Below are 22,501 nucleotides of genomic sequence, written 5' to 3' on the forward strand. Positions count from 1 at the left end.
CCTCCCCACCTCTCCCCCCCCTCCCCTCTCTCTCTCTCCCCTCCCTCCCTCTCTCCCCCCCCTCCCTCTCTCCCCCCCCCTCCCTCTCTCTCCCCCCCCCTCTCTCTCCCCCCCCCTCCCTCTCTCTCCCCCCCCTCCCTCTCTCTCCCCCCCCTCCCTCTCTCTCCCCCCCCTCCCTCTCTCTCTCCCCCCTCCCTCTCTCTCCCCCCCCTCCCTCTCTCTCCCCCCCCTCCCTCTCTCTCCCCCCCCCCTCCCTCTCTCTCTCCCCCCCTCCCTCTCTCTCTCCCCCCCTCCCTCTCTCTCTCCCCCCCCCTCCCTCTCTCTCTCCCCCCCTCCCTCTCTCTCTCCCCCCCCTCCCTCTCTCTCTCCCCCCCCTCCCTCTCTCTCTCCCCCCCCTCCCTCTCTCTCTCCCCCGCCCCCCCTCTCTCTCTCCCCCCCGCCCCCCCCCCCCCTCTCTCATTTCCCCCCGCCCCCCTCTCTCTCTCATTTCCCCCCGCCCCCCCTCTCTCTCTCATTTCCCCCCGCCCCCCCTCTCTCTCTCATTTCCCCCCGCCCCCCCTCTCTCTCTCATTTCCCCCCGCCCCCCCTCTCTCTCTCATTCCCCCCGCCCCCCCCTCTCTCATTTCCCCCCGCCCCCCCTCTCTCTCTCATTTCCCCCCGCCCCCCCTCTCTCTCTCATTTCCCCCCGCCCCCCCTCTCTCTCTCATTTCCCCCCGCCCCCCCTCTCTCTCTCATTTCCCCCCGCCCCCCCTCTCTCTCTCATTTCCCCCCGCCCCCCCTCTCTCTCTCATTTCCCCCCGCCCCCCCTCTCTCTCTCATTTCCCCCCCGCCCCCCCTCTCTCTCTCATTTCCCCCCGCCCCCCCCTCCTCTCATTTCCCCCCGCCCCCCCCTCTCTCTCATTTCCCCCCGCCCCCCCTCTCTCTCTCATTTCCCCCCGCCCCCCCTCTCTCTCTCATTTCCCCCCGCCCCCCCTCTCTCTCTCATTTCCCCCCGTCCCCCCCTCTCTCATTTCCCCCCGCCCCCCCTCTCTCTCATTTCCCCCCGCCCCCCCTCTCTCATTTCCCCCCGCCCCCCCCCCTCTCATTTCCCCCCGCCCCCCCTCTCTCATTTCCCCCCGCCCCCCTCTCTCTCTCATTTCCCCCGCCCCCCCTCTCTCTCTCATTTCCCCCTGCCCCCCCTCTCTCTCTCATTTCCCCCCGCCCCCCCTCTCTCTCTCATTTCCCCCCGCCCCCCCTCTCTCTCTCATTTCCCCCCGCCCCCCCTCTCTCATTTCCCCCCGCCCCCCCTCTCTCTCTCATTTCCCCCCGCCCCCCCTCTCTCATTTCCCCCCGCCCCCCCTCTCTCATTTCCCCCCGCCCCCCTCTCTCATTTCCCCCCGCCCCCCTCTCTCATTTCCCCCCGCCCCCCCCTCTCTCATTTCCCCCCGCCCCCCCCTCTCTCATTTCCCCCCGCCCCCCCTCTCTCATTTCCCCCGCACCCCCCTCTCTCTCATTTCCCCCCGCCCCCCCTCTCTCTCATTTCCCCCGCCCCCCTCTCTCTCATTTCCCCCCGCCCCCCCCTCTCTCATTTCCCCCCGCCCCCCGCTCTCTCATTTCCCCCCGCCCCCCGCTCTCTCTCATTTCCCCCCGCCCCCCGCTCTCTCTCATTTCCCCCCGCCCCCCCTCTCTCTCATTTCCCCCCGCCCCCCCCTCTCTCTCATTTCCCCCGCCCCCCCTCTCTCTCATTTCCCCCCGCCCCCCCTCTCTCTCTCATTTCCCCCCGCCCCCCCTCTCTCATTTCCCCCCGCCCCCCCTCTCTCTCATTTCCCCCCGCCCCCCCCTCTCTCTCTCATTTCCCCCCGCCCCCCCTCTCTCATTTCCCCCCGCCCCCCTCTCTCATTTCCCCCCGCCCCCCCTCTCTCATTTCCCCCCGCCCCCCCTCTCTCATTTCCCCCCGCCCCCCCCCTCTCTCATTTCCCCCCGCCCCCCCTCTCTCTCATTTCCCCCCGCCCCCCCTCTCTCTCATTTCCCCCCGCCCCCCCCCTCTCATTTCCCCCCGCCCCCCGCTCTCTCTCATTTCCCCCCGCCCCCCGCTCTCTCTCATTTCCCCCCGCCCCCCGCTCTCTCTCATTTCCCCCCGCCCCCCCTCTCTCTCATTTCCCCCCGCCCCCCCCTCTCTCTCATTTCCCCCCGCCCCCCCTCTCTCTCTCATTTCCCCCCGCCCCCCCTCTCTCTCTCATTTCCCCCCGCCCCCCCCTCTCTCTCATTTCCCCCCGCCCCCCCCCTCTCTCTCATTTCCCCCCGCCCCCCCCCCCCCCCCCCCCCCTCTCTCTCTCATTTCCCCCCGCCCCCCCCCTCTCTCTCTCATTTCCCCCCGCCCCCCCCTCTCTCTCTCATTTCCCCCCGCCCCCCACTCTCTCTTTCACAGTGGCATAGTGGACAGTGAAGAAAGTTATCTCCAATCGTGATCAATTGGGCTCGAGGGCTGACGAATGTCAGATGGGAGTTTAATTTAGACAAATGTGAGGTGATGCATTTTGGTAGATTGAACCAGGGCAGGACTTACTCAGTTAATGGTAGGGCATTGGGGAGAGTTGCAGAACAAAGAGATCTAGGGGTACATGTTCATAGCTCCTTGAAAGAGGAGTCACAGGTGGACAGAGTGGTGAAGAAGGCATTGGTCAGAACATTGAATACAGGAGTTGGGACGTCTTGTTGAAGTTGTACAAGACATTGGTAAGGCCACACTTGGAATCTGTGTGCAATTCTGGTCACCCTATTATAGAAAGGATATTATTAAACTAGAAAGAGCGCAGAAAAGATTTACTAGGATGCTACCGGGACTTGATAGATTGAGTTATAAGGAGAGGCTGAATAGACTGGGACTTTTTTCTCTGGAGATAGGAGGCTGAGGGGTGATCTTATAGTGGTCTATAAAATAATGAGGGGCACAGATCAGCTAGATAGTCAATATCTTTTCCCAAAGGTAGGGGAGTCTAAAACTGGAGGGCATAGGTTTAAGGTGAGAGGGGAGAGATACAAAAGTGTCCAGAGGGGCAATTTTTTCACACAGAGGGTGGTGAGTGTCTGGAACAAGCTGCCAGAGGTAGTAGTAGAGGCGGGTATAATTTTGTCTTTTAAAAAGCATTTAGATAGTTACATGGGTACAATGGGTAAAGAGGGATATGGGCCAAATGCGAGCAATTGGGATTAGTTTAGAGGTTAAAAAAAGGGCGGCACGGACAAGTTGGGCTGAAGGGCCTGTTTCCATGCTGTAAACCTCTAAATTATAGAATCCCTACTCTATACTTTATGCAAGCTATAGTTTATTATTATTTATTATTTACCCACTCCCACCTTCGCTCTGCAAGTTTTTTTTTATTGCTGTGACTGTGAACAACTCGATTATGCTTACCGGTGATTAGAACAGCTTTCCCTTCCGGAGAGAGTATTCCATTGGAGCAAATCGTTCGATAAACCAGGCAGCAGCAGAGGGCGAAAAGTACAAGTCCCAGGAACTGCGGCAAGCAGATGTGAAACAGGGACCCTCCTGCAAAGAGCAGCAGCAAAGACAGGCTGGTGGAAGGGTTTAGGTTCAAACGCGCTTCACATCTCTGAAAGTGGATGGTCACTGCCGCCCCGAACACCGCGGTGATGAGCCCATACAGGCCCAGAGCTGAGCTACTGCTGTTCTCCATTCCACCCGAAAGTTGCTTTTCCTGCAGCCTCTGCCGTGTATTCAGATCGAAATCAGCCAAAGTGCAAAAAGCTCAACAAGAGTAAACACCCATCCTCTATCCATGTGACCGTAATAGAGCGCAGCGATCACCAGCAGTGATAACAATGTGCCAGGCATAAGAAATGTTGTTATTCATAAGCGCACATTTGTGCCGTCGCTCATACTGCTCTGGTCACTGAGTACTACCGCTCAAAGTCAGGACAAACATAATTGTTTCGACAGTTCCGGAGGGTTGCAACCCTTCCTGAATTACTTTGATCACATAACAAAAAATGTGTTTGACCTGTGTCACCATCAATTAAGGCGCCCAGTTATAAATAAAAGCAAAATGCGGTTGCTGGGAATCTGAAATAAAAACAGAAAATGCTGGGTAAACTCGGGGGGGGGTTTGGGAGCATCTGTGGAGAGAGCTGTAAAAATGTCATAGGGACTCCACACGTTAACTCTTGTTTCCTCTTCTGTTTTTATGTACATTTATAAAGGCTGAAGTCCAGAAACAATAGAATCTGAGGACCCCTGGTCTGCTCTTGAACTGTGGAAACTTAGATCTCGAATTTCCAGGGAACGTTGAGAAGGATAGTCTTAAGCTCCCGTGTGCCAGCTGACCAATGGACAGCCAGACTGATGGTCAGGCGGGGAGGCAGGAAGAGTCTTGGGAACCTTGCCATCCAATCAGGAAGGAGGATAGTTTGCCATCGCAATGGGTGTTGATCAGACATTGCAGCCAATCTTTCATTCTCCATACTGTGTAAATTTCAGCACATCTAAATCTCTATTGCACAATCCTATCATTTTCATACATTCACGGGATGTGAGTACCTAAGGGACATCATTTATTGTCCATCCCCAATTGCCCCTGAGAAGGTAATGGTGAGCCACTTCCTTGAACTACTGTAGTTTTTGTGGTGCACGCTGTTGGGTGGGAGTTCCAAGATTTTAATCCATCATCAGTGGAGGAGTGACAATATGGGTGTGAGACTTGGAGGGAAACTTGGGAGGCAGCTTTAGTCCCATGCATCTACTGCCATTGTTCTTCTAGGTGGTAGAAGCCACAGGTTTGAAAGTTACTGTCGAAGGATCCTTAGCAGTCTTATAGATGATACACATTGCAGTCAAGATGCTCTAGTTGTAAGGTACTGAGTGTTTAATGTGGCAGATGGAGTTCTAAACATGGATGATGTTAAATTGCCCTTAGTGTCAGGGGGATTAGCAGGGTAAATACATGGGATTACGGGGTAGGGCTTGGGTGGGATTGTTGTCGGTGCAGGCTCGATGGGCTAAATGGCCTTCTGCACCGTAGGGATCCTATGATTCTATGTTGAGTTTCTTGAACTGCCTTGTGTTGAAGCTTTGGAGGGGCAGGAGGTGAGTTACGCGCTGCAGAATTCCCAGCCTCTGACCTGCTCTTATAACCACGGTATTTGTACGGCTGGCCCAATTACGTTTCTGGAAATGTTCATACTCAACGATGTTGATGGGGAGTGTTGTGGGAAAAATGCCACTTGTGAGTCAGACTTGAAGGTTTCAACAATACAGTTTTATTTAACGAAGCTTCGTGGAGAAAAGGCACTAACAAGCAGCAAACCTTCTCTCAATGAGACAATAGGAGCGGTCCATCTTTATACCCTTTACACAATAGATGGACCGGACATCTAGCCATTATCACATCATTGTAATCAAGTAGGTGATCGATCGTTAAACACATCAACGCATCGTTATGGACAAATACAGACAGATACAGACATAAGCATGTTAACATCGCATTGTTCTATGAATGGATACATTTCCTACGTCAGTGATATCAATGACTTTAGTTTCGGTCTATTCATATAGTAGTTGACAGTAATTGGTTTTCCTGCAGTTATGTATTCCCGATCCCCCCTATAGTTAATCTCATTATCTATCCCTATTGTCCTTATCTTTAAGCCCTGGCTGGCTTCCTATAAGATTTGATTCCTGCATGTTTAACTTTGGATAGCTGTCTGTCCTTTATGTTTTAATCTCAGGTGGCTGTTTGTACTGAAAGTCAGTGTCTGTTTAATGTCTCTTTCGCAGGTGACTGTTTGTGTGCCAGGCCATCATCTTATGTGTACCCATCTGTATATTTTTCCTCCTTCAGGACGGAATTAGATGATGGTAATCCCATTGAATATAAAGGAGAAATGGTTAAACTCTCTTTTGTTGGAGAAGGTCATTATCTGGCACTTATGTGGCACAAATGTTACTTGCCACTTGCCAGCCAAATCCAGGGCATGCTGCATATGAGCTCCTTTATCTGAAGAATTGCAAATGGTGCTAAACACTGTAAACATCCCCATTTCTGACATTATGATGGAGAGCAGATCATTGATGAAACAGATGAAGATGGTTTGGTCAAGGAAACTACTCTGAGGAACACATGCACTGAATACCTAAGTCTGAGATGATTTGACTTCAACAACGGCAACCATCTTCTTTGTGCCAGATACGACTCCAACTTGTTCAGAGTTTTCCTCTGATTCCCATTGATTTAAATTTTACACGAGCTCTTTGATGCCATACTCTATCAAATGCAGCCTTGATGTCAATGGCAGTCACTCTCACCACAGTTCTGGGATTCTGCTCTTAAATGTGTTTGGACCAAGACTGCAACGAGCTCTGAAGTAGCGTTGTCCTGACGGAAATCCTGGATTTCCACCTCTGTCACATGACCCAGACATCCCTGTCTCAGCTCACCTGCTGCTAAAACCTTCATTCACTTCTTTGCTACTTCCAGACTCGGCTATTCCAAAGCATTCCTGGTTGGTCTTTCACATTCTACGCTCCATAAACTTCAGGTCATCTAAAACTCTGTTAACACGCACCAAGTCCTGCTACTAAATCGTCCTGTGCTCACTGGACTACTTTGGCTCCCAGTCAAGTAATATTATGATTTTTAAATTCTCACTCTCAATCTTCAGATACTTTATGTCCTTGTCCCTCCATATCTCTGTAATCTCCTGAAAAGCTGCTGAGATATTGTGCTCCTCTAATCATCCCCAATTTTAATTGCTCAAGCATTGGTGGCTCTGCCTACAGTTGCTTAGGCCCTGCGCTCTGGAATACCCACTCCTTCACCTCTCTACCTCACTTTCCTCTTCTAACACACTCCTTACAACCTATCTCTTTGACAAAGCTTTTGGTCATCTGACCTAATATTTCTTTACGTGGTTTTGGTGCCATACTTCGTTTTATAATACTCCTGTGCAGCTCCTTGGGATATTTCAAAGAACAAAGAAAATTACAGCACAGGGAACAGGCCCTTCGGCCCGCCAAGCCTACACTAAGGGGCAATTTAGCATGGCCAATCCACCTAACCTGCACATCTTTGGACTGTGGGAGGAAACTGGAGCACCTGAAGGAAGCCCATGCAGACACGGGGAGAATGTGTAAACTCCACACAGACAGTGACCCGAGGCCGGAATTGAACTTGGGTCCCTGGTGCTGTGAGGCAGCAGTGCTAACCACTATGCCACCTTGCCACCTATCACCATTACTTCACTGTCACTGGGTCAAAATCCTGAAACTCCCTCATTAGCAGCACTGTGGATGTACCTACCCCACATGGACTGCAGCGTTCAAGAAGGCAGCTCACCACCACCTTCTCAAGGGCAATTATAGATGGGTAATAAAAATGCTGGCCTAGTTAGCAATGCCAATGCTGATGAGGTGCTAATTGACTGTATTGGATTTGTCTTTTTTTGTGAACAGGGCATACTTGGCAATTTTCCACTGAGAAGAAGATGCAAATGTTGCAGCTATTTTAGAATAGCCTGGCTGGAGGCTTTGCTAATCTGAAGCATAAGTCTTTAACACAACAGCTGGGATGTTGTCGGGCCCATAGCCTCGGCTGTATTCAGTATGCTCGGCTGTTTCTTGATATCATGAAAAATGAATCAAATTGGCTGAAGATTGGTATGTAATGGTGTGAACCTTTGCAACAGGCCAAGATGGGTCATTCACTTGGCACTTCTGCCTGAAGATTGTTTCAAACACTTCAGCCTCGTCTTTTGCACACACATAATGGACGGAATTTTATGAGATTTATTCTAAGTGTCCAGCTAATGTGAAAATGGGAGAGTTCCTGTTCCAGCTTTGGCCAAGGTTTCATACCCAATCGAATGCACTTAGTCATTGAAAAAATTGTGATGACTGTTTCTAGCTGCTGCAGGCAGTGGGCTTGGCTTAATTCTGATGTGGAGATGCCGGCGTTGGACTGGGGTAAACACAGTAAGAAGTTTAACAACACCAGGTTAAAGGTGTCGATATGCGCGATCTTCTTTAACCTGGTGTTGTAAAACTTCTTACTTGGCTTAATTCACCAGCCTGCCTCTAGAGGGAGCTGATGCACATGTGCAGATCTCTGATTCTGCACTTGCTCAATAGCAACTGCAGCATTCTGACAGAGAGAGAGCTGTCAGGCCCCTGCTCCAGCAGGCAGCCTCAATACAGCCTCCCACCCCGCAATCATGGGGATCCATGGCTGATCGCGAGCCCCACAATGCATGGGCATCTAGCCCACACCTCCCCCCTCACCTCCCCCCGATGCCCAGACCAATCAGGCCACCGCTCCCCCAATCTGATCGTAACTGCAGAGTGGCAGCAAGCCACCCTTCTTCCCCCCCATCCAATCCCGTTGCAGAATGCGCAGCAGCCCACCTCCCCCACCCGTCCCGTCCCGTCCCTCTGCCAATCTGATCCCATTCTAGAGTGCACTGCAGGCCCCCCTCCCCCACCAATCAGGCCACCCCTTCATGCTCTACCCCATAGGCTCCACCCCCTATAGGCCTGCCCCTTGGCACTGCCTAGTGGGCAGTACCAAGGTGCCAGGGTTGCACTGCCAAGGCACTGCTCAAGGGGCACCCTCCCTTGCCCTCGGCCTCTCCGGAAGGGCCTCAATGGCCTCCGGTTCCACAAGTGAGGCCAACATGATTCTTCCCCGTTCTTTCCTCGCTGGAGAGAACCTCTCCCAACGAGGTCATAAAGGCAAGTGAACCCAGACGATTGAGCGCCAGGTTCACTAAATACATGCAAATCATCATTATAATATATTAAATAAATTATTCAGCCTCTTGCCAGAAATCTGGCTCTCATAAAATCACAAGAGCTGAGAAATCGGGTGTGGTCCTGATTTCTTGGCTCTCGTGTGATTTGATCGGCTCGCTCTGCCCATCGATGAGCAGAGCAAACTGGTAAAATTCCGCCCAATGACTCCATTGGCATTGAAGATAGGTTGTTCTTGAAGCCTTTTCCTTCCATTATTTGTTTAATTGTACATTCATAACTGGCTGTAGCAAGCAGCACTGTAGAGCTTTGAACTGATCCATTGGTTATTGGATCACCTATATCTGGATATAACAATCATTTGGGAACCATACGACAAAATAGGTTTAAATTGAAGAATATGACTTTTTTTTTTCTATGTAAGCAGCATTTAATTGAGGGAAAGGGAATATAATCAGAAATGTATTGTAAGCACATTAAAGGTAAAGTTGCCATAGTCCCAGATGACCATAGGCTGATTTAACCTGAGGATCACCACACCTCAAGTGAGGAGCAAGGTGAGAAGGCAGCATCTTCATGAATAATCCCTCAGCCGGTTCGGGAATTGAATCTGCACTGTTGGCATGTCGCTGCATCAAACCAGCCATCCAATCAACTGAGTTTGCCAACCTCAGCACATTGGCTAGTAGGTTATTAATGTACTGTTGCAGTACATGAAGAACAAAATTTGAATGCAACTATTACCTGCCATCTTTGTAAACTCCAAGCTCAACTGTGCCAATGCCCTGTTAGCTAACCTGCCATTCTACACTATGTGCAAACTTCAACTCATCCAAAACTCTACCTGTATTCTAACGACCAAGTCTTGTTCATTGATTACCTCTTGTTGACATACACAGTTCCTATCCCACAATCACAAAATTAAAATTTTCACACTTAAATTCAAATTCCTCAGTGGCCTTGCCCTTCCCTATCTCTGTAACCACCTCCAGTTGTACAACCCTGAGAGCTCTGCATTCTCCTAGTCTGGTCTTTGTGTATCTTCAGCTTCATTCACCCCACCGTTAGTGTCAATGCCTTCAGTTGTTCAGATCCCAAGCTCTATAATTCCCTTCCCAATCCTCACAACCTATCCATCTTCCTTCAAGACACTAGTGATAGTGTGAAACATGGTATTAATCAGGAGATTGGCATGTAGCATGCGCAATACAGTAATCATGGGTGACTTCAATGTGTATATAGACTGGGCAAACCCAAACCTAGTGAGCATTAATGCTGTGTCGGATGAGTTTCTGGAGTGTGTTAGGGATGTTTTCTAGAGCAGGATGTTACATAGAAACATACATAGAAAATAGAAGCAGGAGTAGGCCATTTGGCCCTTCGAGCCTGCTCCATCCATTCATTATAATCATGGCTGATCATCAAATTCAATATCCTGATCCTCGCTTCCCCCATATACCGTTATCCTTTTAGCCCAAGGAGCTATATCTAATTCCTTCTTGAAATCATGCAACATGTTGGTCTCAACTACTTTGTGTGTTAGTGATAATTCACCACTCTCTGGATGAAGAAATTTCTCCTCACCTCAGTCCTAAAATCTTTATCCCTTATCCTCAAACTATGACCCCCTAGTTCTGGACTCCTCCACCATTGAAAACATACTTTCTGAATCGACCCTGCCTAATCCTGTTAGAATTCTATCATTTTTGATGCGATCCAAATAAAATGGACGAATTAGTTACGCACATACCAGTAATGGGGTATGATATAGTTGGCATTAGGGAGACATGACTCCAAAGTGACCAAGGACGGGAACTAAACATTGAAAGCTATTCAGTGTTTAGGAAGGACAAACGGAAAGGAAAAGGTGGTGGAGTTGCTTTGTTGATGAAAGAAGATATTGATACGATATTGAGGAAAGATATTAGCACAGACGATATGGAATCTGTATGGGTTGAATTAAGAAACGCCAAGGGATAAAAAACATTTATGGGGTGGTATACAGACCACCAAACCATTGTGGTTATGTTGGGAGTAGCATTAGACAGGAAGCCAGAGATGCATGTGCTAAAGGATCATCTGTGATTATGGGTGACTTTAATCTACATATAGATTGGGAGAGTCAAATTAATCACAATAGAGGAGGAATTTCTGGAGTATATGCGGGATGGTTTTCTGGATCAATACATTGATGAACCCACAAGGGAATGGGCCATCTTGGACTGGGTATTGTGCAATTAGAAAGGATTAGTTGACAATCTAGTTGTGAGAGAACCCTTGGGGATGAGTGACCATAATATGTTTAAAGTTTATTTATTAGTGTCATAAGTAGGCTTACATTAACCCTGCAATGAAGTTACTGTGAAAATATAATAGAATTCTTTATCAAGTTGGATAGTGAGGTAGTTGATTCTGAGACCAGGGTCCCGAATCTAAAAAAGGTAACTGATGGTATGAGACGTGAATTGACTATGATGGACAGGGAAACATTACTGAAAGGAAGGACAGTGGACAGGCAATGGCAGGCATTTAAGGAATGAATAGGTGAATTCCAGAAGTTGTTTATTCCTGTTTGGTGCAAGAGTGGTAAGGGAACGGTGGCCAAACCATGGCTTACAAGGCGAATTAGAGATAGTTTGGATTCAAAGACGAAACCTACAAATTGGCAAAAAAAGCAATAGATTTCAGGTTTGAGAGCAGTTGAAAGTTCATCAAAGGAGGACCAAGGGACTGATTAAGGAGGGGAAAATAGAGTATGAAAGTAAGCTAGCGGGAAACATAAAAACTGAAAGTCTAAAAGTTTCTATAGGTATGTAAAGAAATATCGACAAAAACAAGTATAGGTCAGAAATGGGAGAATTCATAACAGGGAACAAAGAAATGGCTGAAGAACTAAGTTCATACTTTGCTTCTGTCTTAGTCATAGCGGTTTACAGCATGGAAACATGCCCTTCGGCCCAACTTGTCCATGCCGCCCTTTTTTTTAAAACCCCTAAGCTAATCCCAATTGCCCGCATTTGGCCCATATCCCTCTATACCCATGTAACTATCTAAATGCTTTTTAAAAGATAAAATTGGACCCGCCTCTACTACTACCTCTGGCAGCTTGTTCCAGACACTCACCACCCTCTGTGTGAAAAAATTGCCCCTCTGGACACTTTTGTATCTCTCCCCTCTCACCTTAAACCTATGCCCTCTAGTTTTAGACTCCCCTACCTTTGGGAAAATATATTGACTATCTACCTTGTCTATGCACCTCATTATTTTATAGACCTCTATAAAGTCACCCTTCAGCCTCCTACGCTCCAGAGAGAAAAGTCCCAGTCTATTCAGCCTCTCCTTATAACTCAATCCATCAAGTCCTGGTAGCATCCTAGTAAATCTTTTCTGCACTCTTTCTAGTTTAATAATATCATTTCTATAATAGGGTGACCAGAATTGCTCACAGTATTCCAAGTGTGGCCTTACCAATGTCTTGTACAACTTCAACAAGACGTCCCATTTCCTGTATTCAATGTACTGACCGATGACACCAAGCATGCCGAATGCCTTCTTCACCACTCTGTCCACTTGTGACTCCACTTTCAAGGAGCTATGAACATGTACCCCTAGATCTCTTTGTTCTGTAACTCTCCCCAACACTCTACCATTAACTGAGTAAGTCCTGCCCTGGTTCAATCTACCAAAATGCATCACCTCGCATTTGTCTAAATTAAACTCCATCTGCCATTTGTCAGCCCACTGGCTCAATTGATCAAGATCCCGTTGCAATTGGAGATAACTTTCTTCACTGTCTACTATGCCACCAATCTTGGTGTCATCTGCAAACTTACTAACCATGCCTTCTATATTCTCATCCAAATCATTAATATAAATGACAAATAACAGTGGACCCAGCCCTGATCCCTGAGGCACACCGCTGGTCAAAGGCCTCCAGTTTGAAAAACAACTCTCTACAACCACCCTCTGGCTTTTTGTATCCATTTAGATACCTCACCCTGGATCCCGTGAGATTTAACTTTATGCCTTGCTAAAGTCCATGTAGACAACATCAACTGCACTGCCCTCATCTACCTTCTTGGATACCCCAGGTGTTGTGAGACTTCTTACTGTGCTTACCCCAGTCCAACGCCGGCATCTCCACGTCATGGCCTCACAGCGCCAGGGACCCGGATTCGATTCCGATTTTGGGTGACTGTGTGGAGTTTGCACATTCTCCCTGTGTCTGCATGGGTTAACTCCGGGGTGCTCTGGTTTCCACCCAGTCCAAAAGATGTGCAGGTTAGGTTGATCGGCCATGGTAAATTGGGTCAGGGGGATTAGCAGGGTAAGTAGGTATGGAGTTAGAGGGATGGGGTCTGGATGGGATTGTTGTCGGTGCAGGGTCGATGGAGCAGAAGGCCTCCTTCTGCACTGGAGGGATTTAAAAGAAGGAAAGGACAGGGTGCAGGATATAGTGTCGTAGGTGGGAATGAGTAAGTGGCGCAAACTGTTACCTCCTGCTTCTCTCTCCCTCCATCCACAGTGAATGTGGAGAGGCGCAGGCGCGGCGCGGCGCATTCCATTGTTTGCTGACAGAGGGAGCATTGTGATCCGGAGCGGAGAATGCGGCGGTAACCATGGGCAACGGCGCGCCGAGAGGCCCTCACCCCGGCTGAAAGGTACTTGTGCCCATGGGCGCTTTGCGACTGATAATCCGCCTTGTGGAGCGGGCGGCGGCGGAGCAGTAAGTGAGCTGCGAGCACCCGTTAAACCCAGGCCCGTGACCGGGCGGTAGTCTGAAGGGATTGGCAGCTTTTTAAACCCCGCTGCAAGGGAAGCCCCCACATCCCTCCCTGGGCCGGTAGCTTGTTAGCGGAGACCAGCTTTCACGGTTCTCGCCCCGCCGTGTTTACGGCGATCAGATGGAGCGGCTTCTGCCTGAAGGAGCTCCGAGCCAGAGCTAGGCCGGAGCCACGGCAAAGGAAGGCAGAGGCAGCAGTGCCACACCATCAAATCAGGTGCCAACCGTCAGTGTGAATTTAAATAGCTCGCGTGCCGTGTAATGCTTCGTGTGATGAAGTGTGACTTGTGTTAAGAACAGAATGGAGAGTGTGCTGCGACATACCCGCTGTTGGGTATTAAACAACTTGCTTCTATGTAGAGTCGTAAGAGCGTCTACTTCATAGAAGTGTTATCACAAAAATGGTTGCTGACCCAATGCAGGATGCTCTTGGGAGAGGTGATCAAAAGCTTGCCGAAGAAGTGGAAGATTTGGAAGGGGAAGAGAGAGTTAGAAAGAGACTGAAGGGCTCAGGGTTGTGGGAGGGAGGATTTTAAATTTGATTCCTTGGTGACTGATGGTATGGATGATAAAGATTTGTATGAGGTGCACGAGTAGTAACTCACTAATGTTAGCTGAGATCTCTCAAGACTGTATTAATGTTACAACTATGGCATACTTCCACTTGTGTTGAGATTAAATTTATAGTTTAAGCATGGAATCAGGGCTCGACTTGATTCCAGAGTTTGACACTTTCCTCCTGTTTGCTCTGGAGTTGGTTTAGATTGTCGGCTTGGATTTACACCATGTGTTAAATTTTCTGAGATAACTTGCCCATATGTAGAGTTGAAATATTTTAGCACTTATATCGATGATACAGTTGTAGTGTAAATATACTAGCTTCGAGGTTTTAAAAAAAAAGTGTGGCATGGACAAGTTGGGCCGAAGGGCCTGTTTCCATGCTGTAAACCTCTGACTCTACTTATGAGTTTGTACCATGGCTTTATCAATAAAACTTCCTGGAAAAGTATCTATTACAACATAATGTAACATCAAGCTGATCAATCATTTGGGAATTAGGGAAGGGAATCTTCCATTCTTGTTTATATTTAATTTTAGATCCATTCAAATGTGATTAACTCATAAGTACCCTCTAAAATAATCACTCAGCTGCAATCAAGAAGGAAACTCATCAGCACATCCTCAAGGGAAATTAGTGACAGCCAACAAATGTTGGTTTCTGCAGTGACACCCAGATCTTCCTAAATTTTTTAAAATCCAGATCATTTCACTTTGCTTACAGGAGGGAGTTTATCGCTGTATCCAGTAAGAGATCAAACATTCTAATTCCCTTTAGCTGAGAAAATGGGTCAATTTTATTTTTCAAATTTATCAAGAATATGTTGCCTTATTTAAAGATTGCCACACAACTGCATTGACAGTTAGTAGGATTTTGCAAACCCAGGCAGTAGTAGGATTTTACAAACTGAGGTTGAACCGAGATCTTGTCACACTACTTGTAACCCCCACCATACTGCCTGGGTTTGCAAAATCCTACTAACTGTCCTGGCTTGAAATAATTCACACCTCTTTAACCTGTGATTACCCACTGTTTGTACCTGTAAAGACTTGATTACCTGTAAGGACTCGCATTTGAACCATTCTTCACATTCCAATCCGTAATTATCTTGTAATTGTGTCTTTGCCTATATATGGGTAACCAAGAAGGTAGATGAGGGCAGTGCAGTTGATGTTGTCTACATGGACTTTAGCAAGGCCTTTGACAAGGTACCGCATGGTAGGTTGTTGCATAAAGTTAAATCTCACGGGATCTAGGGTGAGGTATCTAAATGGATACAAAATTGGCTTCTTGACAGAAACCAGAGGGTGGTTGTAGAGAGTTGTTTTTCAAACTGGAGGCCTGTGACCAGTGGTGTGCCTCAGGGATCAGTGCTGTGCCTTCCGTTATTTGTCATTTATATTAATGATTTGGATGAGAATATAGGGGGCATGGTTAGTAAGTTTGCAGATGACACCAAGATTGGTGGTATAGTGGACAGTGAAGAAAGTTATCTCCAATTGCAACGGGATCTTGATCAATTGGGCCAGTGGGCTGATGAATGGCAGATGGAGTTTAATTTAGACAAATGCGAGGTGATGCATTTTGGTAGATTGAACCAGGGCAGAACTTACTCAGTTAATGGTAGGGTGTTGGGGAGAGCTACAGAACAAAGATACCGAGGGGTACATGTTCATAGCTCCTTGAAAGTGGAGTCACAGGTGGACAGAATGGTGAAGAAGGCATTCGGCATGCTTGGTTTCATCGGTCAGAACATTGAATACAGGAGTTGGGACGTCTTGTTGAAGTTGTACAAGACATTGGTAAGGCCACACTTGGAATACTGTGAGCATTCTGGTCACCCTATTATAGAAAGGATATTATTAAACTAGAAAGAGTGCAGAAAAGATTTACTAGGATGCTACCAGGACTTGATGGATTGAGTTATAAGGAGAGGCTGAATAGACTGGGACTTTTTTCTCTGGAGCGTAGTAGGCTGAGGGGTGACCTTATAGAGGTCTATAAGATAATGAGGGGCATAGACAAGGTAGATAGTCAATATCTTTCCCCAAAGGTAGGGGAGTCTGAAACTAGAGGGCATAGATTTAAGGTGAGAGGGGAGAGATACAAAAGTGTCCAGAGGGACAATCTTTTCACACAGAGGGTGGTGAGTGTCTGGAACAAGCTCCCAGAGGTAGTAGTAGAGGCGGGTACAATTTTGTCTTTTAAAAAGCATTTAGATAGTTACATGGGTACAATGGGTATGGAGGGATATGGGCCAAATGCGGGCAATTGGGATTAGCTTAGGAGTTTTTTTAAAAAAGGACGGCGTGGACAAGCTGGGCCGAAGGGCCTGTTTCCATGCTGTAAACCTCTATGACTCTATATGCTGTGTTTGTGAACTAACCTCCAATCACTTGATGAAGGAACAGCACTACGAAAGCTCGTGATTCCAAATTAATCTGTTGGACTTTAACCTGATGTTGTTTAATAAACAAAAGCATAGGGGGCAATAGATTCCTGGTGCATAAGAACTAGAACAGGAGTCGGCAATTCAGCCTCTTGAGCCTGCTCCGCTATTCAGTACAGCCATGGCTGATCATGTCTTGGCCTCAACTCCATTTTCCTGCCCATTTTCCATAACCCTTCAACCCATTACTAATTCAAAATCTGTCTATCTCCTCAATTTTTTCCAATGTCTCGGCATCCACCATGCTATGTGGTAGTGAATTCCACAGATTCACAAACCTTTGAAAGTAGTTTCTTCTCATCTCTGTTTTTAAATCTACTATCCCTTATCCTAAAACTATGACCTCTTGTTCTAGATTACCCCACAAGAGGAAGCATCAGCTCTACATCTACTTTCTTCATTATGTCAATATCTTTTATATCTCAATCCGATCTCTCATTGTTTTAAACTCGAGAGAGAATTGGTCTAAACTGCTCAATCTCTCTTCATACAACAACTCATCTCTCTGGAATCAATCTAATGAACCTCCTCTGAACAACCTTTAATGCCACTACATCCTTCCTCAAATAAGGGGACCAAAACTGTACACACTACTCCAGATATAATCTCAACAACCGGAGCCAACCATTCACACACCTTTTCTAATGCAGTACAAGCTCCCTTTGAAATTTGACATTCTTGCGTCTGTGCAAGAAGAAAAGTTTTGACAGCATGGCTCATTTTGCAGCAATAATATATTTGTCAAACATGATCTCACTTTCTTAAAACTATGTTGACTCTGATTATATTATGATTTTCTATGTCCAATGGTAATGATGGTTGTGAACTCTCATAAGATGCAAATCAAGATATAATGGCTGCAACAACACAAAAGCAAAATACGACAGGCGCTGAAAATTTGAAATAAAAACAATAAATGTTGAAAATATTCAGCAAGTCATGCAGAATCTGTGGAGAGTAATGTTTCAGATTGAGATGATCTTTTGTCAGAGCATCACACCAAACGTTCTGAACCTTTGAAACTAAATGTTCCGAACCTTTGAAATCAACCACAAAGCAAAAGTTGTATTTCAGGGTTTAACACTTATGCGTATGTTTGAGACATTTTGGGTTGCTTTGTATTTGTAATGAGTCATATTAACATACAAACTAAGATTTTGGTTTAGCCCAAGGGAGAATAAAATGCAGAGCTAGGTGATTTGTCTCAGCCGTGACTCACTTTGTAGATTTTCATCTCCAGAGTCAGGAGGTTATGAGTTCAAGTTCCACTCCAAAGACATGAGCACAAAAATCTGGACTGACACTCTGGTGCAGTACTGAGGGAGTGTTGTATTATTAGAGGTGGCATCTTCCAAAAGATATGTTAAACCAAGGTTCTCCTTCCCTCTCAGGTGGACATAAATGGTCCCACAACATTATTTCATGGCTAATATTTATCCATCACTGAAGAACAGCTTCTGCACATTATAATTTGCTATATTGCAGCATTAACTGCACTTCAAAATTACTTAATTAGTTTGATTGCTAAACACAAGAGTGTCCTGAGGTTGTGAGCAGTTCAATGTTTAAAATATTTTAAAAGCTCAGGTGCCAGCCATTTAAAGTGCCAATGAATACAATAAAATAGACATGATAAAACCAATGGGGAATGGATGTCTAGTTTTCAGTGGAGACTGTGCTCCCCGAGGGTCATCTTCCAACAATAACAGCATTGAAACTTTAAACATAACAATTGTAATAACATCCACATCTTGCCAAAGACTTGAACTGCTCTATTGTTAAACTCTAGTGTGAGTTCACCAGGTTAGTTTTACTTCCGCTGCACCAAAATAACCTTTGCATCTTCTTCTATTAGTTTATTTATGAAGCCTTAAGAAGCAGTAGCAGATTATTCAAAATTTATTTCCAATTTCACTTTTTATTAGGGTGGAAACACTAATACAGAAATAGCTCAATAATTTCAGCATGTTTAGCTTTTTCAAGTGTTCTTCCAACTTTAATACCTTTGCCATTGCTGTCCTTAAAGACAGGTGCAAAAGATCCATCTTTGAGAGTCTGCTGATCCCTTCTTTATTATCATTCTCGTTTTACTTTTTCTTCTCTATGATTACAAGCAGTGGTTGAAATATACTAATGTGAGGTTAGTCTTTTTCCCATTTTAGTTGAAAGTTAGGTCCTGAAAACCCAATCAAAGTCCAACTGCTAGCACTAGATTTAAAATGGTGCCCAAATCTGGAATGTTGTTTAGGACAGACATCTGACTCTGCTTTTCATGTTTTGTAGGTTGCTTGCTGAGCTGCATATAAATAGATTGAAGATTATATCTTAAGGCGTCTTGAAGCAGTTATATTGCATACAATTTCAGAGGATACATTTGACTATGTCAGTCATAACTCCCTGGGTAGCAGTCTTGCCAACATTAAATCTTCAACAGTTGTGATTCATCCTATTCCACTTTTTGTTGAGCCCTCAATATATCGTACATGAAACAGACCAGTTGGAAGTCTGACATTAGAGTTCATAACTTCATTATAGCCCATTGACTTGGTCGTGTTTCTGATGGCTGCAGTTATCTATACATGTCCCATCTTAGTCTAGTTTATGTGGGGCATTGTGTTTTCTCCTGCCATTTGTGCTGGAGTTCTGGGGATGGGGCTCTAATGTGCTTTCCTGTTAGATGCATGGTTAGGAATATGGACTTTTAGAAGATGAACTAGTGGTGGTAGCAAAGCAATGTGATTTATTTATTTATTTATTCATTCGGGGGATGTGGTCAACACTGACTAGGCAAGCATTCATTGCTATCTTGAACCACTGCAGTTTCAGTCCATGTGGTATAGGTACACCCACAGTTAGGAAGGGGATTCAGGTTTTGAACCAGGAACAGCAATATAGTTCAAAGTTGGATGTTGTGCAGCTTGGAGGGAAACTTACAGGTTGTGGTGTTCCCATGCATCTGTTGCATTTGGTGGCAGAAGTCATGGGTTTTGAAGTGCTGTCGAAAGGTGAGTTGATGCAGTGCATCTTATAGATGGTGCACACTGCTGCCATTCTGTGTCGGTGGCGGACGGAGTGAATGTTTTATGTTGGTGGATAGGGTGCCAATCAAGCAGGCTGCTTTTGTTCTGGATGGTGTCAGGCTTCATGAGTGTTGTTGGAGGAAATACTCTTCCAGGCAACTGGAGAGTATTTCATCACATTCCTGACTTGTGCCTTGTAGATTGCGGACAGGCTTTGGGGAGTCTAGAGGTTAAGAATGTGAAGTTATCCATTTTAGTAGAAAAACAGAAATGCAGAATATTTTGTAAATGGTGAGAAACTAGAAAGTGTTGTTGTCCACAGAGATCTTGGTGTCCCTTGGTCATGATGGTCATTGCCTAACATTTGTGTGACTCAAATGTTACTTACTATTTATCAGCATACTTCTTTTAGGGAAGAAAGCCTGGCAGCCTATATGTAGCTCTTAATTGTCTTCTGAAGTGGCCCCTTAAACCATTCAGTTGCATCAAACCACTACACTGAAGCAGTTCAAAATGTTTAGCTATATTCCTATTGTACCTATTTTGAGATGAAAATGTTGCTTACTCAAGTGACTTTTTAATATTGTCTTCCAGATGAATTTCATCAATCAAAACAGCAATAAAACTGCCCCAGAGAGGAATATACGTACTTCAAGAGTGGACTCCCATCACCGCTCAAGGACGAATGGCTGGAGTTGGCCGCTGCATCCGTATCAGATAATGTGTTGGATCGTCTACCTCTACTTTGTCACTGTTGTGTTTGGTGTACTTATTCCTCTTCTTCCATCTCACTGGGTACCTGCTGGCTACATCGTATCTTTTTATATGGAGATATAAGGCTTTATCATCCTTTTAAGGACTGCTCATTCCAGAAATTGTCATTGCTGTCTAAGTTATTTGTACCATACATATTTAAGGAAGTGGTGGTACATTCTCCATTATTGTGCAATCTTGTTTGTTTCAATTCTTTTGTTGCTGTTAAGAACCCCGCTGATGTTACCTGTGAGAGTGTCTCAAAACCCTGAAGGATAATTTGAAACACTAGTTCTCAGTAGTGTATATTTGGAATAATGTGAGGAACAATGTACAATCCAGTGAGGAACCAATCCAGTCATTGTATAAACAGTTAATAAATATTCAATAAAGTAAAAGAAAATAACACACAAAAAAAGACATATGCACTATGACACTTGACTTCATTAATAACTAAACACTGTTTTATCTAAAATTCTGTCTTGTTCCCAAAATATGCCCACATTCCCTGAACTCACTAAAACACCCCTTTTCCCAAACAATATCCAATTTAGTAACTAAATCCAGCTAATAGTTACCACACAATACAGCTTAGATGACAAGTCTTGGAAAACATCTTTTCCTGGTTCAGCAAAGACACAAAATTGTGTCCTTCAGAGGAGAATATCTGCAATCTGCTATGGCTCTAAATGTTAGATTGAACAGACCTCTCTGAAGATTAGATGAAGCTGGCCTGTCTGACTTTTGGGTGGAAAACTAGCCTGCTACCCCAACGAGGGTACGAGCAGTTATACTGTTTCAGTCTCTTTGATATTCCACCCCGTGGATTTGGCTGTGTACATCTCTCATTCCTTGTTTTTTAGAAGTTATAATTTGTACAGTATTGCTAATAATGTTTCTGGATGAATAATTTCTCTAGACGCCTGCTAATCTTGTTACTTGTCTATTATTTTGTTTTAATCTCAGGTTCAACTGTTAACCTTGTTAACTTCCCAAAATCCTAATGATTGCACCTTTGACAAGTTGCCTCTGTATCAGAGCTAGTTCAGGAGCAGGATAGAGGATTACACAAACAACTTATGTAACGTTGATGATTACCAAATTTGTGATTAAATTTAGGAATGTCATTGTAAGTGTGCAATAATCTTTATGCCTACAATATATAAAAAGCAATTCTTTATTAAATTGTGTAGACATGGATATAATGATGCACTGCATAAAGTATTGAAGGAAATGCAAGGGCATCCTCACTGCATGTTGCAAATGACTGAAGGTTACCATCTGTCATTGCAGGCAAACAACTAATTTTGGGCTCCAATCCAACTTTGAAACTCAATGTGTTTTTCTCTTTTTACAAGGTAGATGGATGCTTAAAATATATTAAAAGGTTTGTGATGAAGAGCAAGGATTGACTTTAGAACATAGAACAGTACAGCACAGAACAGGCCCTTCAGCCCACGATGTTGTGCCGAGCTTTATCTGAAACCAAGATCAAGCTATCCCACTCCCTATCATCCTGGTGTGCTCCAAGCGCCTATCCAATAACCGCTTAAATGTTCCTAAAGTGTCTGACTCCACTATCACTGCAGGCAGTCCATTCCACACCCCAACCACTCTCTGCGTAAAGAACCTACCTCTGATATCCTTCCTATATCTCCCACCATGAACCCTATAGTTATGCCCCCTTGTAATAGCTCCATCCACCCGAGGAAATAGTCTTTGAACGTTCACTCTATCTATCCCCTTCATCATTTTATAAACCTCTATTAAGTCTCCCCTCAGCCTCCTCCGCTCCAGAGAGAACAGCCCTAGCTCCTGCAACCTTTCCTCATAAGACCTACCCTCCAAACCAGGCAGCATCCTGGTAAATCTCCTCTGCACTCTTTCCAGCGCTTCCACATCCTTCCTATAGTGAGGTGACCAGAACTGCACACAATACTCCAAATGTGGTCTCGCCAAGGTTCTGTACAGTTGCAGCATAACCCCACGGCTCTTAAACTCAAACCCCCTGTTAATAAAAGCTAACACACTAAATTTATGACAGTTTTAGATGTAAAGACAAAATGAAATTCCATCTCGCAAAGTTTAGATACATTTATGTACTATTTATCCCAAAAGAAAAATGTACAAAATGTCTGACTTTAATTGATTGTAAAGGATGAACTTCTATTAAGCCTTTTATGACTTAAGGACATAA

The 22,501-nt window shown here is 45.6% G+C and overlaps 2 protein-coding genes across 5 annotated transcripts in view; one reads left to right on the forward strand and one right to left on the reverse strand.

The window, feature by feature from the left end:
* The window catches only part of LOC144492683 (11-beta-hydroxysteroid dehydrogenase type 2-like), a 76,978-nt gene extending 73,074 nt beyond the window's left edge, over nucleotides 1-3,904 (reverse strand). Inside the window, exon 1 of the mRNA XM_078210993.1 lies at nucleotides 3,395-3,904. Coding sequence (XP_078067119.1) covers nucleotides 3,395-3,677 — 283 coding nt within the window. The 5' untranslated portion in view covers nucleotides 3,678-3,904. The remainder of the gene's footprint in view (nucleotides 1-3,394) is intronic.
* A 9,357-nt stretch (nucleotides 3,905-13,261) lies between these two features.
* Nucleotides 13,262-22,501, forward strand: part of zdhhc1 (zDHHC palmitoyltransferase 1) — a 63,513-nt gene continuing 54,273 nt past the window's right edge. For 2 of the 4 annotated variants that reach the window (XM_078210994.1, XM_078210996.1), the window contains exons 1-2: nucleotides 13,284-13,401; nucleotides 20,146-20,364. In XM_078210994.1, the coding sequence (XP_078067120.1) occupies nucleotides 20,146-20,364 (219 nt within the window). In that variant the 5' untranslated portion in view covers nucleotides 13,284-13,401. Of the gene's footprint in view, nucleotides 13,741-20,145; nucleotides 20,365-22,501 lie in introns of all 4 variants that reach the window. The other 2 variants (XM_078210995.1, XM_078210997.1) reach the window with 2 other exon arrangements.

This window comes from Mustelus asterias, chromosome 4 (genome assembly GCF_964213995.1).
Source record: "Mustelus asterias chromosome 4, sMusAst1.hap1.1, whole genome shotgun sequence".
NCBI lineage: Eukaryota > Metazoa > Chordata > Chondrichthyes > Carcharhiniformes > Triakidae > Mustelus > Mustelus asterias.